The sequence below is a fragment of the Tenrec ecaudatus genome, chromosome 5, assembly GCF_050624435.1.
Source record: "Tenrec ecaudatus isolate mTenEca1 chromosome 5, mTenEca1.hap1, whole genome shotgun sequence".
Lineage (NCBI taxonomy): Eukaryota > Metazoa > Chordata > Mammalia > Afrosoricida > Tenrecidae > Tenrec > Tenrec ecaudatus.
In genome coordinates this window covers 182608262-182632256 of record NC_134534.1, presented here as the reverse complement: position 1 = coordinate 182632256, position 23995 = coordinate 182608262, and the positions used below count along the sequence as shown (strand labels likewise).

The 23995-nt window shown below is 43.4% G+C and overlaps 1 protein-coding gene across 18 annotated transcripts in view; it reads right to left on the bottom strand.

The window, feature by feature from the left end:
* Window positions 1-2567: 2567 nt before the first annotated feature.
* The window catches only part of SETD5 (SET domain containing 5), a 72960-nt gene continuing 51532 nt past the window's right edge, over window positions 2568-23995 (bottom strand). For 11 of the 18 annotated variants that reach the window (XM_075550396.1, XM_075550397.1, XM_075550404.1 and 8 more), the window contains 8 exons: window positions 19443-19572; window positions 12840-13084; window positions 9955-10011; window positions 7675-8145; window positions 5123-5421; window positions 4203-4336; window positions 3704-3792; window positions 2568-3392 (listed from right to left, as the gene is read on the bottom strand). In XM_075550396.1, coding sequence (XP_075406511.1) covers window positions 2799-3392; window positions 3704-3792; window positions 4203-4336; window positions 5123-5421; window positions 7675-8145; window positions 9955-10011; window positions 12840-13084; window positions 19443-19572 — 2019 coding nt within the window. In that variant the 3' untranslated portion in view covers window positions 2568-2798. The remainder of the gene's footprint in view (window positions 3393-3703; window positions 3793-4202; window positions 4337-5122; window positions 5422-7674; window positions 8146-9954; window positions 10012-12839; window positions 13085-19442; window positions 19573-23995) is intronic. The other 7 variants (XM_075550403.1, XM_075550408.1, XM_075550399.1 and 4 more) reach the window with 1 other exon arrangement.

Below are 23995 nucleotides of genomic sequence, written 5' to 3'. Positions count from 1 at the left end.
TGACGGTGACAGAGTTGAATAGTTTTAACCAAACCCAAACCCTCTACCATGAAGTTGCTCCTGATGCACAGTGACCCTGAAGGACATAGGAGGACTGCTCTCTAGGGATCTGAGGTCCTGAGTCCTCTGGGAGCAGGCAGCCTCATCCTCCCCCAGGGCAGAGATTGAGGGTTTGAACAGGGCACTTAACAGCCCAACTTGAAACCCACTACAGCAACAGCCATGATCAAGTTACCTACTAGCTGGCCTTTCACTTGTAATGTTTGCTGATCTCTGCTCTAAGATCTGATCTCCACTTGCCTCCAGTAGAATTTCAACCACTCACTTTAACCCCACATTCATGCACTATTCCCTAATCAAGCCCTTTCCACCCATCTATGTTTGCATTTGCTGTTGTGACAGCCTAGGAAATGCCCTAAGCTCACACCGTCCCATAACTACCACTCCATCAGCTAAAGGTCCAGTTCTGAGCCTGCCCACCATGAACTACAAAAGCCCCACCGCCCGCCCCCTTCAGCCTCCCCAGGTCCGTGCTGGCTGTGAAGCAATGGCATGGTAATAGCCATTTCAAATGTGCACTGATGGAGAATCTCGACATCCAGAATACAAGCTCCACGGGAGCAGGAACCCGTCACCCACGCCACCACTTCTCCATTAACCAGCATCAAATTTAGGAGCCAAGGCATTCTCCCCAGTGTGGGTCCACCGTGACCTCTCCAAGTGAGGAAAGCACCCGGAAATCCTGGCAAGCTAAAGTCACAGGAAGACAAAGAAGCCCTCAACTTCGTATTATGGTTAAGAATTTTATTATCAAAATTATTACATCTCTTGTGAAAGTTCAAATGTTACAGCAAGGTGTAAACACTCCACTTGAGAAAGAAGCGATACTTCTTCTCTTCCAAGAGTCCCCCCACCCGCCCGCCCCCACCCCCCCCAAGAGGTCTGGTCTTGACAGCACCCTGCCCACACAGAGTGGCTGGGGGCTCTGCGCGTGCCAGGCAGGGTGAGGGCCGCCTGCCCGCTGGCCTCTCCCCCTGGTTATCAGCCAGAGGGAGAATGCGAACCCCAGCCCAAATGGAGAGACACTTACATACGTTTTATATAATATACAGAGAAACCAGCATCCCAGGCAGCTTGATTTCCACTCCCTACGCTCTCGCAGACGGATGGGGTTGTGGGGGAAACAACAAAGAGAAGTACTCTGCTGAAGTTTTCAGCATAAAAAAAAATTTAAAAATCTCCCCTCATTTGAGCAAACACCTGATTTCAATTTTGAAAAAGTGAAATTTTGTAACAGTCACACACAGAGAGAGAAGACTGTGCATATGATAGTTGTAGGAGAAGGTGAGAGACTGGGGATGCAAGAGGCTGGGCAGAAGAGGAGGAGGAGGCGGAGAAACAATGAAGAGGGAAGGAAGGAGGGAGACTCACAGTATTATCTTGTCCCAAAGAAAAGAAGGTCCACTGCAGCACCAGGGTGTACACCTGTCAGACATTCACTACCCCTACCGTGGTTACAACTGAATACAAAATTAGATAAATAAAAACACGGATATTACAGTCAACAAGTGAAAGAAGCTGGCAACCGTATGGAATTTAAAAAGATTGTGTACCCCGCCTGGACTGGCTCCAGGGGTGTACAGCAGGCACAATGCACTGATGGGGAGAAGCCAATCTGCTCTCATTGCTCACTCAGCACAGCACAGCGTGCGGTTGGGGGTGGCTTTCTAACTCACCTTCCCACTCTCTAGCAAGAGCAATCCCCCAACCCAAAGGAACCCACAGTCACAGTCCTGGCCACTCCACCAGTGCTCCCCATTCTTACCCTGCAGCCATGAGTGCATGCCCCCAGCCACGGAGGGGGGTCCGACCCATGGGACCCTCAACTCCCGATTGATTGGGAGCAGAAACAAAACAAAACAAACATCCTTAAACAATTCCCAAACTGCTTGGGAACCAAATCCCAATCAAATTTACTGCCCAAGGCGAACAAGAAGCCATCTAGCTGGTCATTGTCATGCACCATTCACCGTTTCTTTTGCCTACATGCTTCACGGATCTCTGAGCCCTGGAATCGCTTGTAGAGTGGGACCAGGAGCTGGAGGCGCAGAGAATCTCATCCACCAAGACAACCTGCTCCTGGCCTATGAAGAGCTGACCGCCCAGGAGCTCATCCTCAGAAACCCAGGCACTCCTCAACCAGAGTCTGCTCCGCGCCTTACGAACGATTTCTTGGTGGTTTTACGGCAAAGCCTCGAGAATGTTTTTGGTGGACGTTACCTCGGCCAGATCACTTCCTTTTGACTATGTTTCAAGGTGAACATTTACATACCTACCTTTTTGTCCTTTGTGCATTAAACCCTTACGCTACTCAGATGGCTTGGGGCTTTAAGATCGGCTCTTTTAACTTTTTTTTCCTTTGAATTAAAGAAAAAAATTAAAGGATGTCCTCACTGCACAAGTGACTATAGGCTACGGGCAAGGTTGGGAGATGAGGCTTCAACACAACTCATTGCACTTAGAACCATTACTAACCAAAACACCATTTGCCTATCAACAATGTACCCTTTAACAGCAGGGAGAAACTTCTTTATAGTCTCTGCTTCAGACAAGATTTACATCTTTCTCCAAGGCCAGAGGCCAGTCGGGACCACAAGTCTTGTTTCTTGCTGACCAGACCCCAATCCTCTGGCACCTGTACCCCCCTTCCCCAGCAGGATGCTCGGCCTAGGATCCAGAGGCAGCTGGAAGGAAGCAGCTATGGGCTCATTCCGTCTGTATGCCCAAATCCAGAAGCCCTAGGAAAGTCCTGTCTGAGTCTTGACCCCTGACCCTTGCAGCGGCTGGAGTCGATACTGGGGCACACCCCCACTCCCACGGTGTGGGTAGTGCTGTGAATTGGAAACCGCGGATACCCTGGAGGCCTGGTAGGCAGCTGACTGCCCAGCACTGGGCAGACTGATAGTCCGTAAGTCTGATGGCAACGATGACCGAGAGTTCTGAGGAAAGGAGGTGGAACTCAGAGTTCCTGTGCTGGACTGCGAAACCGAGTCTGGGGTTGGTGAGTCAGAGGGGCCCTGCGGGGGAGGGCTAGCAGCACTCGAAGGGCAGTTCCTCCTCGGGAGACTGCTCCCAGGGCCGTTTCCGGACTGTGGCTGGCTGCTGTAATACCCTGCTGTCCCCGAGAACGGGGCCAGGGAGTCTGCGGATGCAGGGTGGGCGGGGCTGGAGAGGGATGACTCTGAAGAGCCGTGGGAGGGAGGAGGTCCAGGCCTCAGAGCCGCAGCTCGGTAACTGCACCCTGGAGACTGCGCAGGCTGTCCTCTGAAAGGGGAGGGGCTCTGCCGAAGGAGGCTTTGGGATTCTGTCCGTGGACTGTCACACTGCAGGAGCTACAAGGTATTGAAAGGAAAAATATAAAGAGGTGAACAAACCTGTTAAACAGCTTGTGAACATTCACAGTAACTCCTCCCCTTTTCTTTCAAACCACAGGCTCTTTTTCTGGGGTACCACAGACAGCAAAATGGCACTCTCTGGCCACCATATTTATTCGACCTTCTACTACCCGTAAGCAACAGGCGGCTGAGACGGTATGAAAAGCCTCTTCACATAAAGGCATCTCAACCACAAAGGAGGCCGGGTCCCCCAAACACGTGGAACCTGGAACATGCTCCAGTGCCCAGAGAGCAGCAATCTGTCTTACCTGATAGCTGTACCTGGATGGGCTGTAAACAGTGGCCCCTTTAGAGAGTGCCGAGCTCAGTGCCTCTGGGCCTTCGGCATCGGTAGGGTCTGGAAGGCAACAGAAAAACACACTGGCATCTTAGAATATGAGAGAAACACCCACTACTGTGAAAAATCCATTCTTTGTGAAAACTGGGTGAGTACACATGGCAGAAGAGCACACAGGGAGGCTAATTATGGGTGATTGTTAAAGTGCCTGATGTGATTTCTGTCGCCCTTGTGTTTTCTCTCATCCTTCGTCAAGGTGGACTCCCAGGCCTTTGGAGATGAGTTACAGAAAGGCATCCCTTTGGGAAAAGAGCAGACAGAGAGCAAGCAACACTAGGCCTCACCAACAGTGGCATTCCAAAGAGCAGACCCAAGCTTGAGTTAGAACTTAGCCCAGGAATGAAACGCAACTGTGTGGAGCCAGGCTCCTGAGGCCGGAACCTGACCAATGGCAGAAGGCCACGGCTCACCTGGGTCTTTCTCAGCGGTGTTACTCTCCCATGTGGGAGAGGGCTCTCCTTTCTGGGCCACTCGCACACTGCTCCGGAGGACCTTTGGGATGCTCCCTCCTTCTCGAAGCCGTTCTACTGATGTGGGAACCATCCTGGGAAAAGGTTAAGGGACAGAGAACTTTAGAACCCGGTGTCAGGAACAAATGACGCCTCGACAGAGGCTGGTACAATATTCTCTCAATGTAGTCTCTCACAGTTTTCTTCAGAATCAATTCCCAACAAGATTGTTTCCACCGCCTCAAACCAAGTCAAAAATGCAAAAGAAAAAACCATTCTAAGGAAAACGAAACCCAACAGCTTCTATTAACCTTCGTTTTGAAATGCTTATGTTCACCGGTAAGAGGTGCACGTGGCACACAGTAACCGTAGTAAGTGTTTCACAGGTGACTGGACTGCTGCTCTGCTGAGCGGTTCCTTTCTCAGTGTCTTCAGCTCGGACCCCTGAACACCCAAGCTGCACTCTAGGTGCACACTCTTGTGGTACACTTCATGACTTGCCACAAGCACTATCAATCCCTTCACTCCTGGTTTCCCCCCAAACCCGACAGGTTCTTCTGGAAGTCTGTGCAAGCTCCTCTGAATAGACTGACTCCAGCCCCATGGAGCAGAGCTATACACTGGCTGGACCCCCGACTTACCTCTGCCCACCAAGAACACAGCTCATCTGTGTGTTCACGAGTACATGATGTCCAAAAGGTTTCTCTGCAGACTTGGTGGCTTTTTCTTTGCCTCTGTCATACTCGGGGGCTGTGGCTGGTATTATTAAGTAGGTCGAATATGACAGATAGCATTGCCTGCCATTTTTCTCAGCTACGACTTCCCATGTATACAGGGTAAGTTTAGGAATGATCCTAGTGCAGCATCAAGTGTAAGCTTACCATCTACTGCTGATATTCTCTTGAGGCCTGCAGTGAGTTGACGACGTGCCCCTGGAGTCTGATGGGCTTACCGCCTCCAAATGGGACACAGAGGAATGAGATGGAGAGAATTTTTTGTGAGGAGAAGATGGGGCTCGGGCTGAGGATCCCTGTACACCGTGGATGCCACTGTCAGACACTGCATTACTGCTGCTTTGCCCAGCTCCTGCAGACTTGCTTTTGCTCTGTATGGAGTCCGTTCCCCCACTGGCAGACTCCTTGGCTTCTTGTTTCCGTTTTCGGTACTCTAGCAGGGACACCTAGAAAAGAAACAGGGCTTTGGCCGTTAACAACTAACCAACAACAGGAAGAGGAGAGCAGGTGGGATCCTTGCAAACCCTAAGTCACACAAACAAAGCAGGCTGCAACAAACTCTGGCTGGTTTTCCAGGTGTGACAGAGCCTTTAAGGAGCAGAGACTACACCAGGAGAAGATCCTTCTGAAGGCCATGTAACGGCAGGCATCAACTTCCTTTCTGCCTGGGAAACCTGCGTGACCACGCCAGGCCCTTCCCATCGTGATCGTACTCTCACAATGAGGGGCAGCTCTGGGAGCGGCCCGAAAAAGGAGGCTGCACGGTGGGAAGCTTGCCCAAGTGGATGAGACCTCCCAGGCGATGCTAATAATTCTTTCCCCTCCTGAGGAGCCTCTGAGAGTTAGCAGTTTTGTTTTATGCTTGAAACAAGAGGAAGGAAAGAAAACAATGTTCCAATTTTTTCAAGATATATCTAGGGTTTTATTACTGATTCTGGTTTACACATTGAAACCCTGAAGTAGGACAAAGGAGAAGAAATGAGATCCAGTTTATACTTCAGCAAGATGAGTGCAGAAAACGTGTACTTGGAAACATCTCAGCTCCCACATCATCTACCTGACCCGAAAAAAAGCTTTTGTTATGAAAGATAGATCTCCTTTATCCAACCACAGCCTTGCAGGTCTCCTCTGTTGTTGGAGAATAGGCTTTTTTTTTTTTTTTGCTGGGGTGTGTGTCATTTTATTGGGGGCTTTTAGATCTCTTATCACCATCCATCTATCGTGTCAAGCACAATTGTACACTTGTTGCCATCATCATTTTCATAACATTTTCTTTCTACTTGAGCCCTTGCTATCAGCTCATTCCTCACCCCTCCACCCCAACTCTTTACACTGGTGTCGATCTACCAGAGTCTTGCCTGCTCCTGTTAGTTCTGTGAGGGTAAACACTGTTTATGAAGTCCATTTGGCTCCTTATTTTCAAAGTCCAGCATAGAGCCTGGTATGTAGTAGGTATGCAAAAGTTTCAGAAATAGCAAATAGTAATTCTAAAAGCAAACCAATAAACAACTCTAGTCACTTCTGCACCAAGTAATTAAATAAAATCAGAACTATAAAAATGTTTGCTGGAGAGTTAAGGGGAAACCGATGATTGACAGAGGATGAATGACAGAAACCATGGGGGAAGGGAGACAGTGGTCAGTGTAAGATATGAAGATAATAATTTATAATTTATCAGCGGGTCACAAGGGTGGGGGAAGAGGAGCTGATACCAAGGGCTCAATAGAAAGTAACTGTCTAGAAAAGAACGATGACAACAGATGTACAACTATGCTCAACACAATTGAAGTATGGATTGTTATACGGATTGTAAGAGCCCCCAATAAAATGATCTTAAAAAAAAAAAGTTTGCCATTTCATTGTTCCCAATAGTCGATGGTGTTAATGCAACATTTTCCAGACCCATGACCACCTAGGCCACCCTGATTTACCTTTTGTCACTCTGGAGTCCGTATCAAAACATAACAAAAGTGGGAAAACAAAGTTTTGAGCAATTTTAAAAACACTAATCTCAGAAGGGAATGGATACAATTCTAGTAACGTGTCTTACTGTAATGCAAACATTGCAGCCTCATCCTCCGCACTATTAAAGTGGAAGTCACCGCGACAGCCCAAAGTACTCCAGTTCATTTCCAAACCTCCCCACTCAAAACGCACTCCACTCGCTCACGTGATCTTGATCAAATGAGCTATAATCTCAGCATTTGCAAGTAGAAAATTACCCATTTTAGTGTGGGGGTTACCCGTGCCTAGCTAGAACTTGAGACTGAGAAAACAACGTAAGCTGTTGTTCTTTAAAACTGCTGCACCCTTTGAATTGCCTATTAGTACATTGCACAGAGCAAGCATTTAAATTTGCTGCATACTTAAGCACTCACCAAACTGTATTAAAACTGTGTTTTTTATTCAACATGGGCAGGGATTGTGTTTTACTGTCTTTAATTTCCTAACACGGAACCATGTGAACACACAGCAGGCAGCCACAACCCATGCTTGAGATTTCTACAACAGGCATTACTTGCAAGTAAGGTCCTGACTTGTGAGCAAGCTCTTCAGGGCCTGGCTCCTCCTGCCTGTCTACTCTCCACCTTCTCCTGGATCCTCCAAGCCTTCCACAGAAGCTCCAGCAACAAATCATTGTCTGCAGCCCCACAGTGCCTTCTTCACAGGGGTTCACATCATTGGGAGGGGGCACTCACCTTCTTCCTCTGTGGTGGGTTCTGCGGGACAGATGGGAGTCCTTCACAGGTCCTCTCACCGCCAGGTGACAGGGGTCCACGAGAAAGGTCTTTCATAAATCCATGTTCATATCTGCTGGGAAACCCTTCTGCAGGGGAACAGTATCCCCCATCCAAGAGGAAAGGTTTCCTATCCCCAACCAGGGGAGAACCTCGATATAGTCCATCTGCTCGAGGCATAGCGTTCAAAGGGGAGTAGGCATACATTAAGTTAAACTCTGTCCGAAATGCCTGGTCTGAGTTTCTTACAAGGGTCTGATGTCCATCTCCACTCCTGCTTGGAAAGCCAGACTCAGATGTGGGCCCGACAGAGGGATGAGGAGCCAGGTCAGAATGGGCCGCGTTGGGCTGAGAGGGCCTGTCAGCACAGGTGTTAGGGTTGGAGTCAAGGTATCCGACTTTTGTCAAATCGATGTCTTTTCGGTGACAAAGCTGCAAGAATATAAATCCATGGAGACATGGGGTGGGGAGAAAGGGACATGTCAATGGGCAGGAAGGAAGGGAAGTGCGAAAGGACACAGATAAACAAGGAAAGAGGGAAGTACAGAAGAGAAAGCCGTTAACACCTGTACAAGTCCCAAGCAGCAATAGTGCACAGAGGCCAGATTGCTAAAGAACCCTGGCCTCTCCCAACCTGCTTTCAAGTCTTTCCGTAGAGCATCAGGGTAAGTCAGAATTAGATAATTGGCCAAATGTGACTATTTTGCCTGCTTAGCCTTTCATCAGGTTTGTTACACTAAGGGACTTGGGAGTTCTCAGAGTCCCATGCACACTACAGAGGTGAGACTGGTGTTATTCATTCCTACATTAAGAGTGATGGAAGGCAGGGTGGGGAAGAAAGGTGAAGGAAAGCAGAAAGTATAAGCAAGTTCCTGGTTTAGTACAGGAGGATGGGGTTCAGACGTCAACCAGCCAGTGCCGCATTCACTTTCACTATCAAGCAGGTGTAGGACTCAATTCTTCTCATCTACCTCAACCACTCATAAGGCCACCAAGACCCACCACAGCTGAGCACCTGAAACCATGTCCTGCACAAATAACCACCTGGCTGGGATGTGGTTAACATCACTTGCTAACAGGAAGATTTTCCCACCACAGGTCGAGATAACCCTACAGAGATCATTACCATTCTTTAAACCAACATTTTCCACCACTGGGTCAATTATAGCAAACTCTAAGCAAAGAATGGTCCGAAAAACCCAGATAACACATCATGTCAATTTCCAAACAACGCTATCTGAGAACAACCACTGGGAAGAGTGTTACGTTCCCTGTAACACTGAGAGAAAACATGCACCACATTAGAACATAGCACCTTTCAATTCCACTCTGATTTAAAACAGTCTGTCTCCAAACTTGATCAACTGTCATTGAATTCAGTCCCAATTTTAGGCTATGGGAGTAGACACTTTAATTGCTGAAAGATTATGAAAGAAAGACTATCATTTTTACTTCAAGAGGAAAAGGCTCCTCGTAAATTTGTGGAGTTAATCATGACCTGATTTGTTCAAAGATTGGTAACAGTTAATTCTAGCACTAAAATCCAAATTGAACATCTTTAGAATTTTTTTTCTGAGAAAAGCATTCAACTACCATTATTGAGACATTTAACGGAGACCCTATCTGGTGCAGCCAATGTGGCAGGACTGAAGGTCTATGACACAGAAGTCACAGACGGGCCTAGCAGCTCCTTTGTATACACGCAGTCAAGAAGAGAGAAAAAGAACAGAGGAGCTTAGAGAAAAAATTATTTTCCATTTCCACAAAAGCAGTCCAATCTATCAACCACAGCCCAACCACCAGGCTACAGAGACCTGCCGGATAACGGAACGAGGTCTCGGGGACTTGCCTCACTGAAAGCCTCTACGAGCCTCAAATAATAAATGCCAAAAACTTTTGATTCAATGCTCCTTAACGGACCTTATTTGTTACTTAGGCTTTAACAAAACAAAGTTCTATCACATCTCAGGTTTCCTTTAAACTTTTACATTCCATCTTTAACAAATTCTTCAGCCATCCCCTCCCACCCCAAATAAAAACCACCCCCCAGCTATTTTATTTTCCTCAATCTACATTAACCATCCTGAGACAGTCACACATGGGAGAGTCACTCAGCTTACTGTGACAGATCAGCCGCCCTCCAGCCCAACACCCCATTCACTCCGACTCCCCACCCCGCCCCACACATCCAGGCACTCACTCGCAGCCTCCCCGTGGGATTGAGATGGGTGCGATAACTACCTCGGGTGACAGGGACTCGGGCCTATGCGCAGGGGAACTCTCGGGGGAGGATATGTTCTAGAGGAGGGAAAAGCATCTTGTTATTCATCTACTCCAAGTCAAGAAGCAAAGCAAAACAAAACAAAACAAAAAAACCAAACTAAAAAAAAAGCAAGCATAGATGTTAGCCATACCTTTTTTGGGTGGGGTGGGGAGGGAATGGGTTGGGAAAGCAGAAATGTACAGGGGAAATATTTAATTGCAGAACCCATCTCAATGGAAAGAATGCCTTGTTGAAATGCGTTCTTTTGTCTCGAAGCATTTATGTGTAAATAGGATCTAATGTGTCATGTTATGATCAAACACCCCAAGCTGCTATCAGGAAGGAATTAAACTGGTGAAAGTTGGTGGTACATTATTTTGTACTTCAGCTGGGTTATTGTTATAGGATCCTCCTTATTCTCATAAGTCCCTTTTTATCTTCCCATTTCCATATTTTTTATATGCTGCACCACTTCCATGCTGGGGGCTTGTTTAGCAGGCGGGGGCTGCCAGGGCGAGGGAGATGGCGCTCTTTCAGAATAGCTATTACAGGAGAGGCTCTACCACATCTGAGACACTTAACTGACAGACCTGGACTCTTCAGTTCACAGGTTTGGTTCTTGATACAGTCAAATTAAGCTTGAGAGCTACTATCAATGCTTTCTAATGTTAAAAATCACCACATTTTGGGGAACACAGCCCCCCCAAAAGCCTACAGAGACTCAAGAGTGTGTGTCCTAGACAGGGTTCTCCTTGGTGTTTCAAACGAGGCAGCACGGCCGTAACACTTGTGCACCAGAAAATTGTACATTGTAGATGCCACTGGGTGCCAGGGCCTGGACAAGGGGAGGGGCTCTGGACCACTGAGGACTAGGTGGCAGGCCTGCCATATACTGTGGAAGGCAAATCATGGCTGCTGCACCAGACCAGGTTGTCAGGTGCCCATTTTTTTCCTGCCAAGCCGGCAGGTGGGTGGTATTATGTACATACCGTACATGTATGTGTACGACAGACAATGGGGGTCTGGATCTCCGAGGAGGAAAAGAAGGCAGAAGGATTTCAGTGGAAGGGGGATGTCAAATGAACTGCTCTCCCGACAATGCTTCCACTCATCCTCCAATGCCCCTTTCTCAAGCTTCCTCTTCCATTGCACGCCTCCTACCCTTCCGCATGGAGAGCTTTCCTCATTCCTCTGAAATGCCACCTTATCCCTTTTCTCCTTTCAAAAATACTCGCCACCAAACTAAGCTGGTTACTACCTGGGATATTTTCCTGTGTCCAATGTCTAAAATGGAGCTTCGCTGCAGCCCTTGGCTCTCTGTTCCAGATGAGAAACATGCTCCCTATGTCTGTGTAAGAGCATGAAGCAGATGTATGGCACTTCGAACGGTGAGGAGGATGAGTCAGGATTGGGAAGTTTGCCTATCACGGATGAGAAAGCTAAATTCCTTAGTTGAAGGGAAGACCCACTAAAATATTATACAAAAATATTTACTTTCCCTCTTGGTATTCCAACATTATGCTCGAACCATAAAGCACTAACTTGATCTTTGACCTCTTTTAAACAAGTAAAAACACCTTGGATTCGCAGGGTGCTGCCTAACCCTACATACTGCTCCAAAGGACAGGGAGTGCGCTTCATGCGAAACATGGCTGCTTTGGAAAGCAGTCTTCTATTTTCACCTCCACGAACACTGACACATGCACTGGTAAAATAAAGGGATGAACCTCAGTCCCTGTAATATATTACACTCTAGGAAGTTTGCACTGCTTTCATCTGGCTAATCAGAGTGACATAGGGCGTATGACCCAAGGTGAACATGGTTTAGGGCAGCTCCCCCCAGACAGAGGACAACACCAACTGCTCACCAGGAGCCCGGGCCACTCTCAACAGGGGTGGTCCCAAAGGGCCTAGGGTCAGAGTGCAGTCATTTCCCCAAATTTGCTACTACCCTTTCTGAGTTAAGCCATTTAAAATTCAATTTTTTAATCCTCATGTTCTCCTCAAAGTTGGGCAGGAACGATGTCATTGGTTACAATATTCACCGTTATCAGAGAACACATCTGGAGAAATACAAGGTAGGGACTAATTGTGTTCATCAGTCAGAATAAATGTTTCTGAGAAGAAAAGTGTCCACTTAATGATATACATCGCACGAATACGTTGCACATATAAATTGTTAGCAAACGTGATTAAAAACTTTTGCAATGCCAGAGACGCACTTTTCTTACTTAATCCAAAGAATGTCAAAAATTTGTGTCTGACAAATGCATGGTGCTACCCCTTTGTCTACCTCTCATTCCTAATACAGTTTAACAAGGGCAGTAGCCTAGAGAGAGAAGAAAACAGAACACAAACCACTAGCTCATGTACCGTAAGCCATACCCCAATGCTTTCTCAATCTTTGTACGCTTAGGCTATGATGACAATACAAAATGACAGGGAAAAGACGCTTTACTGACTAAAGGCCTAGAAGCAGAGACACAATCAATCAGTATTAGCTGAACTCCCAGGCAGGTATCATCATGGTTACTGCAGGCAGTTAGAGGCCTATTTAAACCAAAGAACACAGTAAAGATGAAGATGGAGATCCAGCATGCTTAGTATTACTTGAAAGTCCTGGAGGTTCATGGGCTACATGCAAGAGATGAATGTGATCTGTGTTCCCAATAAGGGAAAGGGAGGGTGGCTGCCAAGATGAGAGGCTACCAGGTAATAGGTCACACTGACCCTGAAGTTTCCCATTATTTTGTCAGGACAGTAAAGGAACACAGGAAAGAAACATTCCATATGACGTTGTATTTGAAATGAGGTGCACGTAATGTTCACAATCCAGCACCCCCAACAACCAAACCCAAATCACCTCAAACTGCAGAGGAGTATTACAGCGACTAGCAGTAGTAAGAGACGTGATTGGTGAGAACATGAGGCTGTATCCATTTCGACAATCCTCTTCTGGATGAGATGGACCAGGTGCGGTCAGCTGGGGACTCTTTGATCCTGAATTGGGAGGGGGTGGTGTGACTGGAGATAGAGGCTGCAGTAACTTGGTGACATTCTGCTCCATCAGATAGCGAGACTTCCATTTCTTTAACGGGCTCAACAAGTCTGTGAAATACAAGCCTGGATTAGAGTCTGAAACCACAGCTTCATGGAGGCTGTGTAGTAAAGCCACCCATTTCTAATAGATAACGACCCTGAATTCTTCTTATGCCTCATCCCATTAAGTTATCTCTTCCAATCAACCCAAAGATCGCAGGAACTTTGAATTTACTACACTTGATACTTAAAACACTGCATCTCTTAGTAAAAATGTTAGATGAACTGACACTTCTAATGGCGGATTCTTATGGCTTAATCAACTAATTTTACATCTCTTCCAGTGTGAGAATCACCCTTAATCTACTACCATGTCACTAACTCAAGCTAGAGATGCTAAATCCATATTCCTTTTACTCATTTATATACTTCTGCCACTTTTCAACAGCAGTTTCTGCGAAGATTTAGCTAAAAGTTACACATCATTTTCATATCCATATCCCGAGTGATCAAAATAAAAGTTCTTAGTTAAGAGCAAGGTTCTTGGAATGAAAAAAATGAAGGGGCATCGAAAACAAGGAGCTTACGAAGTGTAATTTGCGCAGTCAGGGATATGGACCCAACAGCAAAGTCGGGCCCCCGAGAATAATAAAGCCTTTATGAAAATCAACTTTAAGGAGAGTACAACCAGCCCTTCCTTCCACTGCACTGAGCTATTTCATCAACACCGGTGGGGAGATGGGCTGACTGGTGGTGGCACTGAGGGTGGCCATGCCCCAGTCCTACCACTCCTCCTGTCAGGTAAATGGGCTCCTGGGGACTGACGGGACACTGCAGATGCATAGTTCCTGCATAGCCGCGTCCCCCCACCCCCAGTCGATGACCTTTCCAATCTTCAAGAGGATCTCGGCCAGCCTGTCCTTGCTGCATGTATAGCACAGGCAGCTCCCACCCAGCTCCCTCACACTGGGCACTGTAGGCAAAGGAGGTCTCACATTTACTCTAGCCCTTTCATGAACAGGGACGCAGAAGCAGTCTGGTCACTCTCCCTTTGGCCATTTCTTTGCGTTGTGTTCCCAAACACCTTCCCCCCCCCCCTCCCCGCAAGCCATGTGGCTGACATTACATGGCTCTGACTACCTCCAACAGTAGCGGCCTGGGGTGCCCACTCATCTCTGAGGTCCTGGAGTCCAGCTGCAGGGCTCAAGGGGAGGGTCAGTCTTCACACACACAGTAGTAGAAAGCTCCATCCCACCCTTTATTTTTTGGACAGGAGACAGCAGCCCAAGGTAGAACCACCATGCAACCAGGCTTATTTTGAATAATGATTATCAAGAGGTGTGTGCAAAGATAAAAACAAAATCTCACTGTTACTGAGCTGATTCCAACTCAGAGCAAGCTTGGTGAGGACAGAGATGAAATGCCCTTGGTGCTTTTGGGGGCTGTAAAATCTTTATGAAGGCAGAAAGTCAGGGAGACTCCGGATAGAGCAAGATACGACAAAATAACGATGTATAAATTACCAAGGGCACATGAGGGAGGGGGGAGCGGGGAGGGAGGGGAAAAAAAAGAGGGCCTGATGCAAATGGCTTAAGTGGAGAGCAAACGCTTTGAGAATGATTGGGGCGGGGAATGTATGGATGTGCTTTATACAATTGATGTCTGTATATGTATGGATTGTGGTAAGAGTTGTATGAGCCCCTAATAAAATGTAAAAAAAGAAAAGGAAAAAAAAGAAAATGATGAGGGCAAAGAATGTACAGATGTGCTTTATACAATTGATGTATGTATACGTATGGACTGTGATAAGAGTTGTATGAGCCCCTAATAAAACGTTTAAAAAAAAAAAAAGAAAGAAAGTAGAAAGTCTTATGCTTTATTTTTACTATGGAGCAATTGGGAGGTTGGATTCCAACTGCTGATCTGTGGAATCAGTTATGGCAACAGCAAACTACATTAAGAAATAAGCCACAAATAGAACCACGGCTAACATTCTGGTGTATTTCCATTCTAATCTGATCCTGACACGATTATTGACGAACATCTTAACCATACCGCCCAATAACCTACTACTTTTACTCAGAAACACATGGCAGAAATCTTGGCTAACAATAGAAATTTATTTTTTAGTGACAATTCCAATATATAGACACTACACATTATTCATATTGCCAAAATTTAATCAATTTACATATTTTCAATTGTTTGCTACTATAAGCACAGCATACCTCAAACACCAATAATTAAAAAAAACATTCCCATATTTTTGGCTTGTTTTTCTTGACAAATAACTAGCGAGATGTAGATCAATTCAAAGAAATGTTCTCACAGGTTTATGGGTTTTATATTTATTACCCATTTTATACTCAGATCATACTCTAGGTGCTATTATTCTTTCTTTTTGATTGTGTGACGTCTCTTCAGCAGGGGTTCTCAACCTTCCTAAGGTCGTGACCCTTTCAGACAGTTCATGTTGTAGTAATCCCAACCATAAAATTATTTTTGTTACTTCATAACTGATTTTGCTGATATGAATCATCATGTAAATATTTGATATGCAGGATGTATTTTAATTGTATGTTCATTGCACACAGAACATAATTAAAGCATAGTGATTAATCACAAAAACAATATGTAATCATATATTGTGAAATATTTATTTCTAATTACAAATGAATGAAATTTCATCTTAAGGCATAGTGTAACATGGGTAACAGTCTTCATGCCAGGTACTCATAGGTGGGCATATCTGCATGTGGGCGGACCTGCCTGGAGACGGATAGAGGAGCGGTGTCTCTGTTCCTAAGACCACTGGAAATGTTTTCCGATGGTCTTAGGTGACACCTGTGAAAGGGTCATTTGACACGTCCCCCTCCAAAGGGGTTGCGACCCACAGGGTGAGAACCGTTGCTGTATAGAAAGGATACTGGTCCCTTTGTAAAAAATATTAATTTTGGGGGCCATTTTAATATTAGTCTAACTAGTGTGGTAAGTTTGATAAAGGAATGTAAATAATTTCCTTTATTTTCGGTCATAACACAAATCTTTCATTTGTATGCTTGCTATAGCCTTTGTAACCATAGCCAACAATATGTATAATACAACCGTATTTTCCAACTACATGCTTTCATATGTGACATTAAGACAGAACATGCCATAGTGTACAGCAAGGACTAATATATTCCTCCTATCTCAGAAAGCAACCTCTCCCCAGCACATTTAAAAATTACACAATAATTGTCATTTCCTCACTGATTTAAAATATCACACTTACCCTAAGTGATTCTTACTTGAACTAGATCTATTCGGGGGTGTGGATTTTGTCCACTTACTTGCCTAATGTAGCATAAATATAGTGTACTTTTTAGTAAAACGGTTCAGGGTAGTTCCAGTTATTTTCTCTTCCCCCAATACTTTGGTTATTCGAGCATCCTTTTTCTTTTCAAGGAACAGAATCACCCGCCACTATCAGAAATAACTGTTAGGATTTTTCATTGGGGATGCATTTAATTAATGAGTAATCTGAGAATAATCATTCGATCTTCATTTATACCCATCTTCCCCCAAGAGTCACTTTTCAAATTGGGTTTAGTCTTTACTTTTCTCAAATGGGTTTACTACTCTGAGTAGGACATAGTCCTCCTTTCATAAAGGGCTAAGCCAACCAGTATTGCTACCAAAAAACCAAAACTAGAAGATGCTGTTTTCTTCTTGACGAATTCTCCATCTGAGGCATTCTGCACTCATGGGTTTAGAGCACATCGAAATAGCACTTGGGTACCGGAAGGCCTCAAATAATCTTCCTCAGAGTCTGAAAGGCGATGGAAGGTGCATGGCATACAAAGTCCTCTCTGACAAGCCTGCTGCCGTAGAAGAATGAACATGCACACTGTTCAGGTGGAAACGCTCCTCAGCCCAAACTCCATGCCCTTATTCTCACTACAAAGTTTTCAATTTTGTTAAAAACAAAAAAACAAAAACAAAAAAACCTTTCTCACACCAAGCTTGTGATTGACTGTCCGAGATCTTTAAAAGACCTATTAAGATTATTTGTTGTAACCTTCTGAGCTGACCTCACTGTTTTGAAATTTAACTGGCCCGACAGATCCTTGGAGAAGCAACTGTTCGATATAATTGAAATATATATATATATATATCATATATAAACATATACAGTATACAAAAATTATATATATATAATCCTGAAGTTTCTCAGGTGCATTACTGAAAAGAATGTGCCTGTAGTGATCCAATGATACCAGAGACATGTTTACACATGTTTTATTTGGAATAAGGCTCTGTGCGTTTGAACTAGAGCCGTTATCAGCAATACTTCCCCACTTAGCTCTTAAAAAAAAAAAATCGGTCTTGCCTTAATACTACACAATATAATTACTAACTTCATACTAGAAATTGAGCTTATAGATCTAGATAAGTATGTTATTACCACGAGTGTTTTCCATTCTTTTCTTACCTTTTGATGCCCATTATTTTAATTTACAAATGCTCTGATCAACTTTGAAAATCAAGATTATGGATGAAGAAAGCAGTATGACAACCAAGACATACGCCTATACCACACACATGTAAAGGCATGATTTTTCATAGGAAATACGGGATCTTTCTTCCTTTGAAACTTGAAGAATACTTCTCGGTAATAGTCTGATGTACATGTTCCTCCACAAAGGAAACTAAGCAGATTCTTTCATCTGCTTAGCTGTAGGTGCTGTAATTCTACCCAGTCATTCTAAATTGTACTCAACTCTCATCACTGGAAGTTGTCCAGATGACAACTTACACTATCCTAGGGATTCGTCCAGATCATTTAAAAATCACAAATGTTATTCTTCCGAACCTCCTCTCCCCACCTTCATATTTAGTAACTTTAGTTTCTACACAACTAGCGTTTTGGAAAATTACAGCTTTTAATGTTTTCTAATATGTGACTAGTATCTATTAATGTTTCAGGCACATTTGGCAAGAGAATTTCCTGTAGAACAACACAGTAGTAATTCTTATTGTGAGTCTGATAGTACGTTGAATACATTGATTAGTTGATATACATTTTTAGTTTCTTAAGTAGTTCAGCACTACATTATGAACTAAAAGGTTGGCAGCTTGAACTCAGCCAGTGGTTCCAATGGCAGCATCACGGGCTATGCACTGAGCAGGCTAACGACAAGGTGAGTGGTCTGGAGTCACCAGCCGCTCTAAGGGAAAAAGAGGAGACTGTCTCTTCTGTAAAGACTTACAGTCTTGGAAACCAACAGGGGCAGTTCTACTCTGTCCTGTAGGGTTACTAAAAAGTTGGAAAATCTTGTACTTAGGTACTTTACCTAAGACTAGAGGGAAGTACTGAAATCTGATTAACACACAGAAATCCCCTTGCCAATTTTAAATACATGTTACCATTTACAGTCTGTACTGGGATTACATTATTGTGCAGTTACACATGTGACAGTTTGAGATATAATCCAATACAGAGATAAAAGAATATGTTAATAATTTAAAAAAATGGTAGTAGCCCACATTAAAGGGCAAAAAAAGTACACAAAATTTAATATAAATGAGACTAAATAAAATGAAAAAAGAAATATGACTAATATACATGTACTTAATTACATATAATCCAGAAAGTAATGTAAATACAAGACGCATTCACTTGACAAACCAATGAATAGCAACAATGAGGTAGGATTTATGAGACTCAGAAACACCACGCTGTTGCCTTACATGAGCTTTAGTTTCTAATTTATTTTGGCAGTTTCAGTTGCAAAGATGGCTCTATTAAAAAAAATTTTTTTAATCAAAATAAGTTGGTATCAGAAGTTAATGCGGGGTGCCATCAATCACAATCAAACGAAAGTGTCTGCTAGATTCACCGTCAGAGCAATAGACCAGTGAGCTTTTAAGGCCATGAAAATTGTAAATTGGATTACAGCTACACCTTCTAAGAAACTCACACTACTTGTGTAAAGCCCTTTTGAGCAAACAAAAACAGAAAATCACTTGGTAATACAATTCTTTACTGTATTCATTCATTCATGGCCCCTTCAACCAAGCCCTCACCACCTCAATCACCTACAATTGTAGGATTCTCCTCTGGGTATTAAGAGTTCCAGCACTTTGTTGCCCCTTTTCTCTTATAAATATGGACATAGATTTCCTAACTTACTACTTTAAATGTATCTAACCTGTTCATAACCATTTCTGCTGTTATCTGTACACTGTCTAGTTCCTTCTTTGTCGTCCTGGGAAAACTGATCCCTGACTTGAGATCTCCTCCTCTGTAAAGACAGATGTAAAGTAGCTATTTAGAGAACAATACCATTTCTTTTTGGTTTCAGACTTTTAAGTATTCATATGGAAAATTTTACGTCTTAAAAGCATCGCTGTTCACGAATCCAGAAAGGTCTTACATGCGTACCTGCACTGTCTTTGCAGATGCTTGCAGAGCTACTGTCCTCGCTACTGTGGTATAGCTGCTGTGTCCTTGTCTCTTGGGGTACAGATGCAGTTTGAGTCATTCCTTCTTCCAACGCTTGCTTCATCCAGCGCTATATGGGAAAAGAAACAAGGAATGATCAATAACGATGGAAATTGTTTACTATACCTACTTTAAATGCATTAACCGTCAACAGGTGAGAGATGCAACCCAACGCTCATTCAGTCCCACAATCAAATGTTTTATGCCAGCCGTTCAGCATATTTGAATCCTGCCCTATCAACTACTAATACTGGGCGAAATCCAGAAGATCTGGATCCCCCACAATGAGAGCCACCAAAAGGCCCAAACCAGTAGAGCGTGGTGACTGTTCAACGTTCCATGTAACTTAAGATGGGAAGAGATGAGGAAGACAGAGTCTGATCATGCGGGTGATGCGGCTGATAAAGACGGCAAATGCCTGGAAGGAAGGGAAACGCCTTTTAAGCACTGTCTGCCTGTGCTAGGGATTCCTGAACGTATAACAGAAAAGATTCCGATGAGAATAAGTAGCTTTTCACTATAGAACCAAAATGTTGCTACAAAGTCTGGTTGCAAATGAAATAGTCTGTGGAACTGTTACCCTCATGAAATGACTGAGTTAAAACATGCGCGCATAATACAGACCACCAGAAGGACCTTCTGCAGAAATCAAAAGGGCAAAGTAAAAAAGAAGTGCTCCAACTAATTGCGTATTTCTGTAGTGAATATTGAAACCTACGTCGATGAGAAATAAACTTAGATCAGAGAGTAAGACTTCAAAGATCATAATAAAATTACGTATCCTGTGGAAGAGAGAAAATGTCTTACCTGTAATTGTGTTCTCTTAAGATACATACACAGTTGTAGGTTCTCACCACTCTGTGGTTCTCCTGCCCTGACATAAGACAGATCGAATTTTGATAAACATCAATTTCTGAGTCAGACCCTCCCCCAAATAGGAAGAGCAAAGGGTAATTATGATAATTTACATCTTTAGAGAATACGCATTACAGGTAAGCAAGTCTTTTCCTCACCAAAGAGCATTTGCATCAGATTTTCCCTTAGAAACCTTATGAATGAAATCATTTAGGTGAAGGAACAACTCAGAAAGGGCAAGTGAGAATGGTTGGGCAGCTCGAAGAATATGGTCACTAGCACTAAACTACACATTACTGTTGAATCTGTGCATATTTCTTAACAAGTGTAATTTACAGTAAAGAAACAATAAACAAGGAAACATTTCACACCATGTAAATGACATTGTGATCTCTCAAACAAAAGGGGTGAGGGCTGGGCAGGGGAGGGGGAACTTGGGCCATGAGAATGAACCAATAGATGAGAGCTATAGAGCATCATCCCAACAACCCCAATGTTTTAGGATATGACCAAGTGTCTGAAAAGTTAAAACAAGAACACTCTTATGTACCAAATATTGATGTGACTATGAATTATTAGAATCACAGATCCTCACAACCTTGAAGGCCACCTTTACAAAGCACTCATTTTATAGATGGGATAAAATAGATCTAGGAAGAATGAAAGCCCCTTTTTGAGATACTGCTGGTACAAATTTTTCTTTCCAAAGCACATGACAGGGCTCCCTTGGGATCTTTGCACTGTGCTCCGAGAGAAGTGAGTTTCTTTATTTCCAGTGTTATATTTATATTCGGGATCTGATGACTACAAAAAGGGAACACAACACTAGGAGAGAGGCATTCCAAGGAATAAGGCACTTCTATGGCTAGCTGGTAAGGTCTAACACAGCATAAAGAATGTTAAACCCACTCACCATGGCCCTGCAATGTTTCCACAATATTCCATGGCTCATAAAAACAACAACAAAAAAATACCCATGAACCCTTGTGTGTATTTGGCATGTTCCAATCACAACTATGAACTTCGGGCCCCACCCCTAACCTCATCTATGTTGCCCCCAATTCCTGCCTACTGTTGTTAAAGTCATGAAAACATTTCTCGGCCCTATGAAGTTCTGTATCAAGCGCAAGAGTTTTTAGGAGGCTCAGAGGGTGAGAGAAATATCTTTAAGGGTCTCATTGTTATGAGGATAAAAAAGGCAAGCATGCTTTATTTTAAAATCCAACCTGGCTGTGTTACTTTGCAGATGTCTCAATTTAACAAGTTTCCTGACCTTATCAATACCCATAATCACTTCAGAGTGGTCATGAAAGTTAAACGAGGCACCATCTATAAAGAAAACTTGTAGCACACTACTAGTCACACAGTAAATGTCCAATAAGGACTTAAAGGAATGTCAATGGACATGAAGGGAGATAGATACACATATGAATAGCTCACCAGTATATACAATGGGACACAATGCAGTGTTTCTGCATTGGGCAGATTGGTTTTCTAAGTAATCTAGGAGATCAAATGTCCCCCACACTAATATGTCTACAAGGTGAATTTAGGACAAGGTGGGACACAACTGAGACTTCTTTCTGTGAAAATTGTGAAATCTCTTGTAAATCAAATTTCTTTCCAGTTGTTTTATGATTCTGCTTACATATTACCTTGGGGTACAACTCCAGAGCCAACCTTAATTTTCCATGTATGGTTTACATTTATGAGGTCTTTTACATCCATTAATCAGGTAAGAATCGGTGGGCTGATTGGGAATGCTGTAACTGCTCTAAATAATCCCAAGAAGGTGCTTTTCTCATCTAGCTATAGAATTTATATTCTGAGGGGTTTTCAGGATTTGTTCAATCAAGAGAATTCCTAGGTCGTACTACATACATGCATACCTTTGACTTTGAATCAATGTTAAAAAAAAAACAACCAAAACCAAATAAAATAAAACCCACCTACCCAATGTAAACCTGTTTAATACTTTTGGCTTAATTTCCAGCGAAAAGACCAAATTTCATTAATTTTGCCTCTCATTACGTAATTGCTTAATGTTTATTGCAAATATTAAAGCAGTGATTTAAACTTAAATCAGGTCTAAACGTTAAAAAAAAATTTAATGATCTTGCTACACAAAGTACATTGTTTATGTAACTTGAACTCTCCCTTAAAAGTGTCATTACACATTTAGAGAATCTAACAAGTTTTGAGCTAAATGGGATTGCTATCTGTTGCCAGTAGAGACATACAGATAAGCTGTAGATACACTCAAGTTCACAGCCAGGTAACAAGGGCTGTAAGAAAGGGATTTTCCATCACATTCAAATGGAATAAATGCATTTTTGGGATTTCCAAGTAAAGATGGTAACAAAAATATTGTGCTGCCGTATCAGAACTATCAATGAAAGCATTTTAAGAGGCTAGTCTGTAGAGATCACTGACTTCACTACTCTGTATGAAATAACTGTTTACCCTTCTTACAAGGCCCAGATACTTAAGACCTTAAAAATCTAGCTCTCTATCTAGCCAAAGACAAAAGGAAAAGGCTTCTTTCCTATAAACGTCTATGAGACCCCTTTTCAGCTTGCTCCTCCTCCTTTACACTCGATTGTATCCTATCCTAATTCTTCCTTATCATCTGCACAATAGTGAAAATATGATTTCTGTTAACTCTTAAAGAGACAGAACAGAACAATGCTAAAACTAGTAGTCCTGAGTTTAAAATGCCACACCAGTTAGTAAAGCTCATTCTTACTAATGAAGGTTAATCACAGTGCATACTATGATTAATGATATCGCTGAAAAGTCAGACTACCGTTTCTTCCTCCCAGATAATATCTTAAGATCCCAGAGAGCTTGTTATATTAAAAAAATCCCAGAGAGTTTAACTAACTTGATAGAACAAAGCATGCCCCCAAACCTAACCCTGAAGCAAATTTCTGATAGAAAATAGCCTTTGAGAAACTTTGTAGTATTCTTACCCTTCTGAAGAAACTGGGTCATGGTTCCCATTTCCATGACTTCTCTATACACACCCTTTGGGAAGGATCCCCCAAACAAACCAAGTAAGTGACCCAGATCCTTAGTTAGGTAAGATGTGCTGTCAGTTAGGCAGCCTCTGTCCAGATCTGAGGATAAGAGAAGAGGGTGTTCTAGGGGACAGACCCTACCTCAGGGGAGACCCAGTGAAAAGTTGACAAGGGAACGACGCGACATGGCTAAGGGCGTTACACACTCCTGAGACACCTTTGGAAAATATGCACAGCTTTTGGGAACTAACAAAGAGCATTCGGTAAACAACCACCAAACACTACTGCAACTAGGTCCAAAACCAAACCAATATGTTAACTAGAGAGAAGAGAGGCAAAGAGAGCCTTTTACAGCATGCTCCATATTCACTATGGACTAAAGAATCCAACACATGTCATCTGATCAAGGGAACCAAAATTGTGTAAATTACAATTAGATTCTTCCTCAAATCTACTTCAAGTAATACGGATTAATTCAAAACACAACCCAGTCATTTTAAATACATGCAAGACTGCTCGAGTACCTGGGGCCCAATCTCATGGAATAGTAAAAAGCAGACATTTAAACCAACACCACAAGAGCACACACAGACTACCCTACCCAGCTCCCAACTGTGC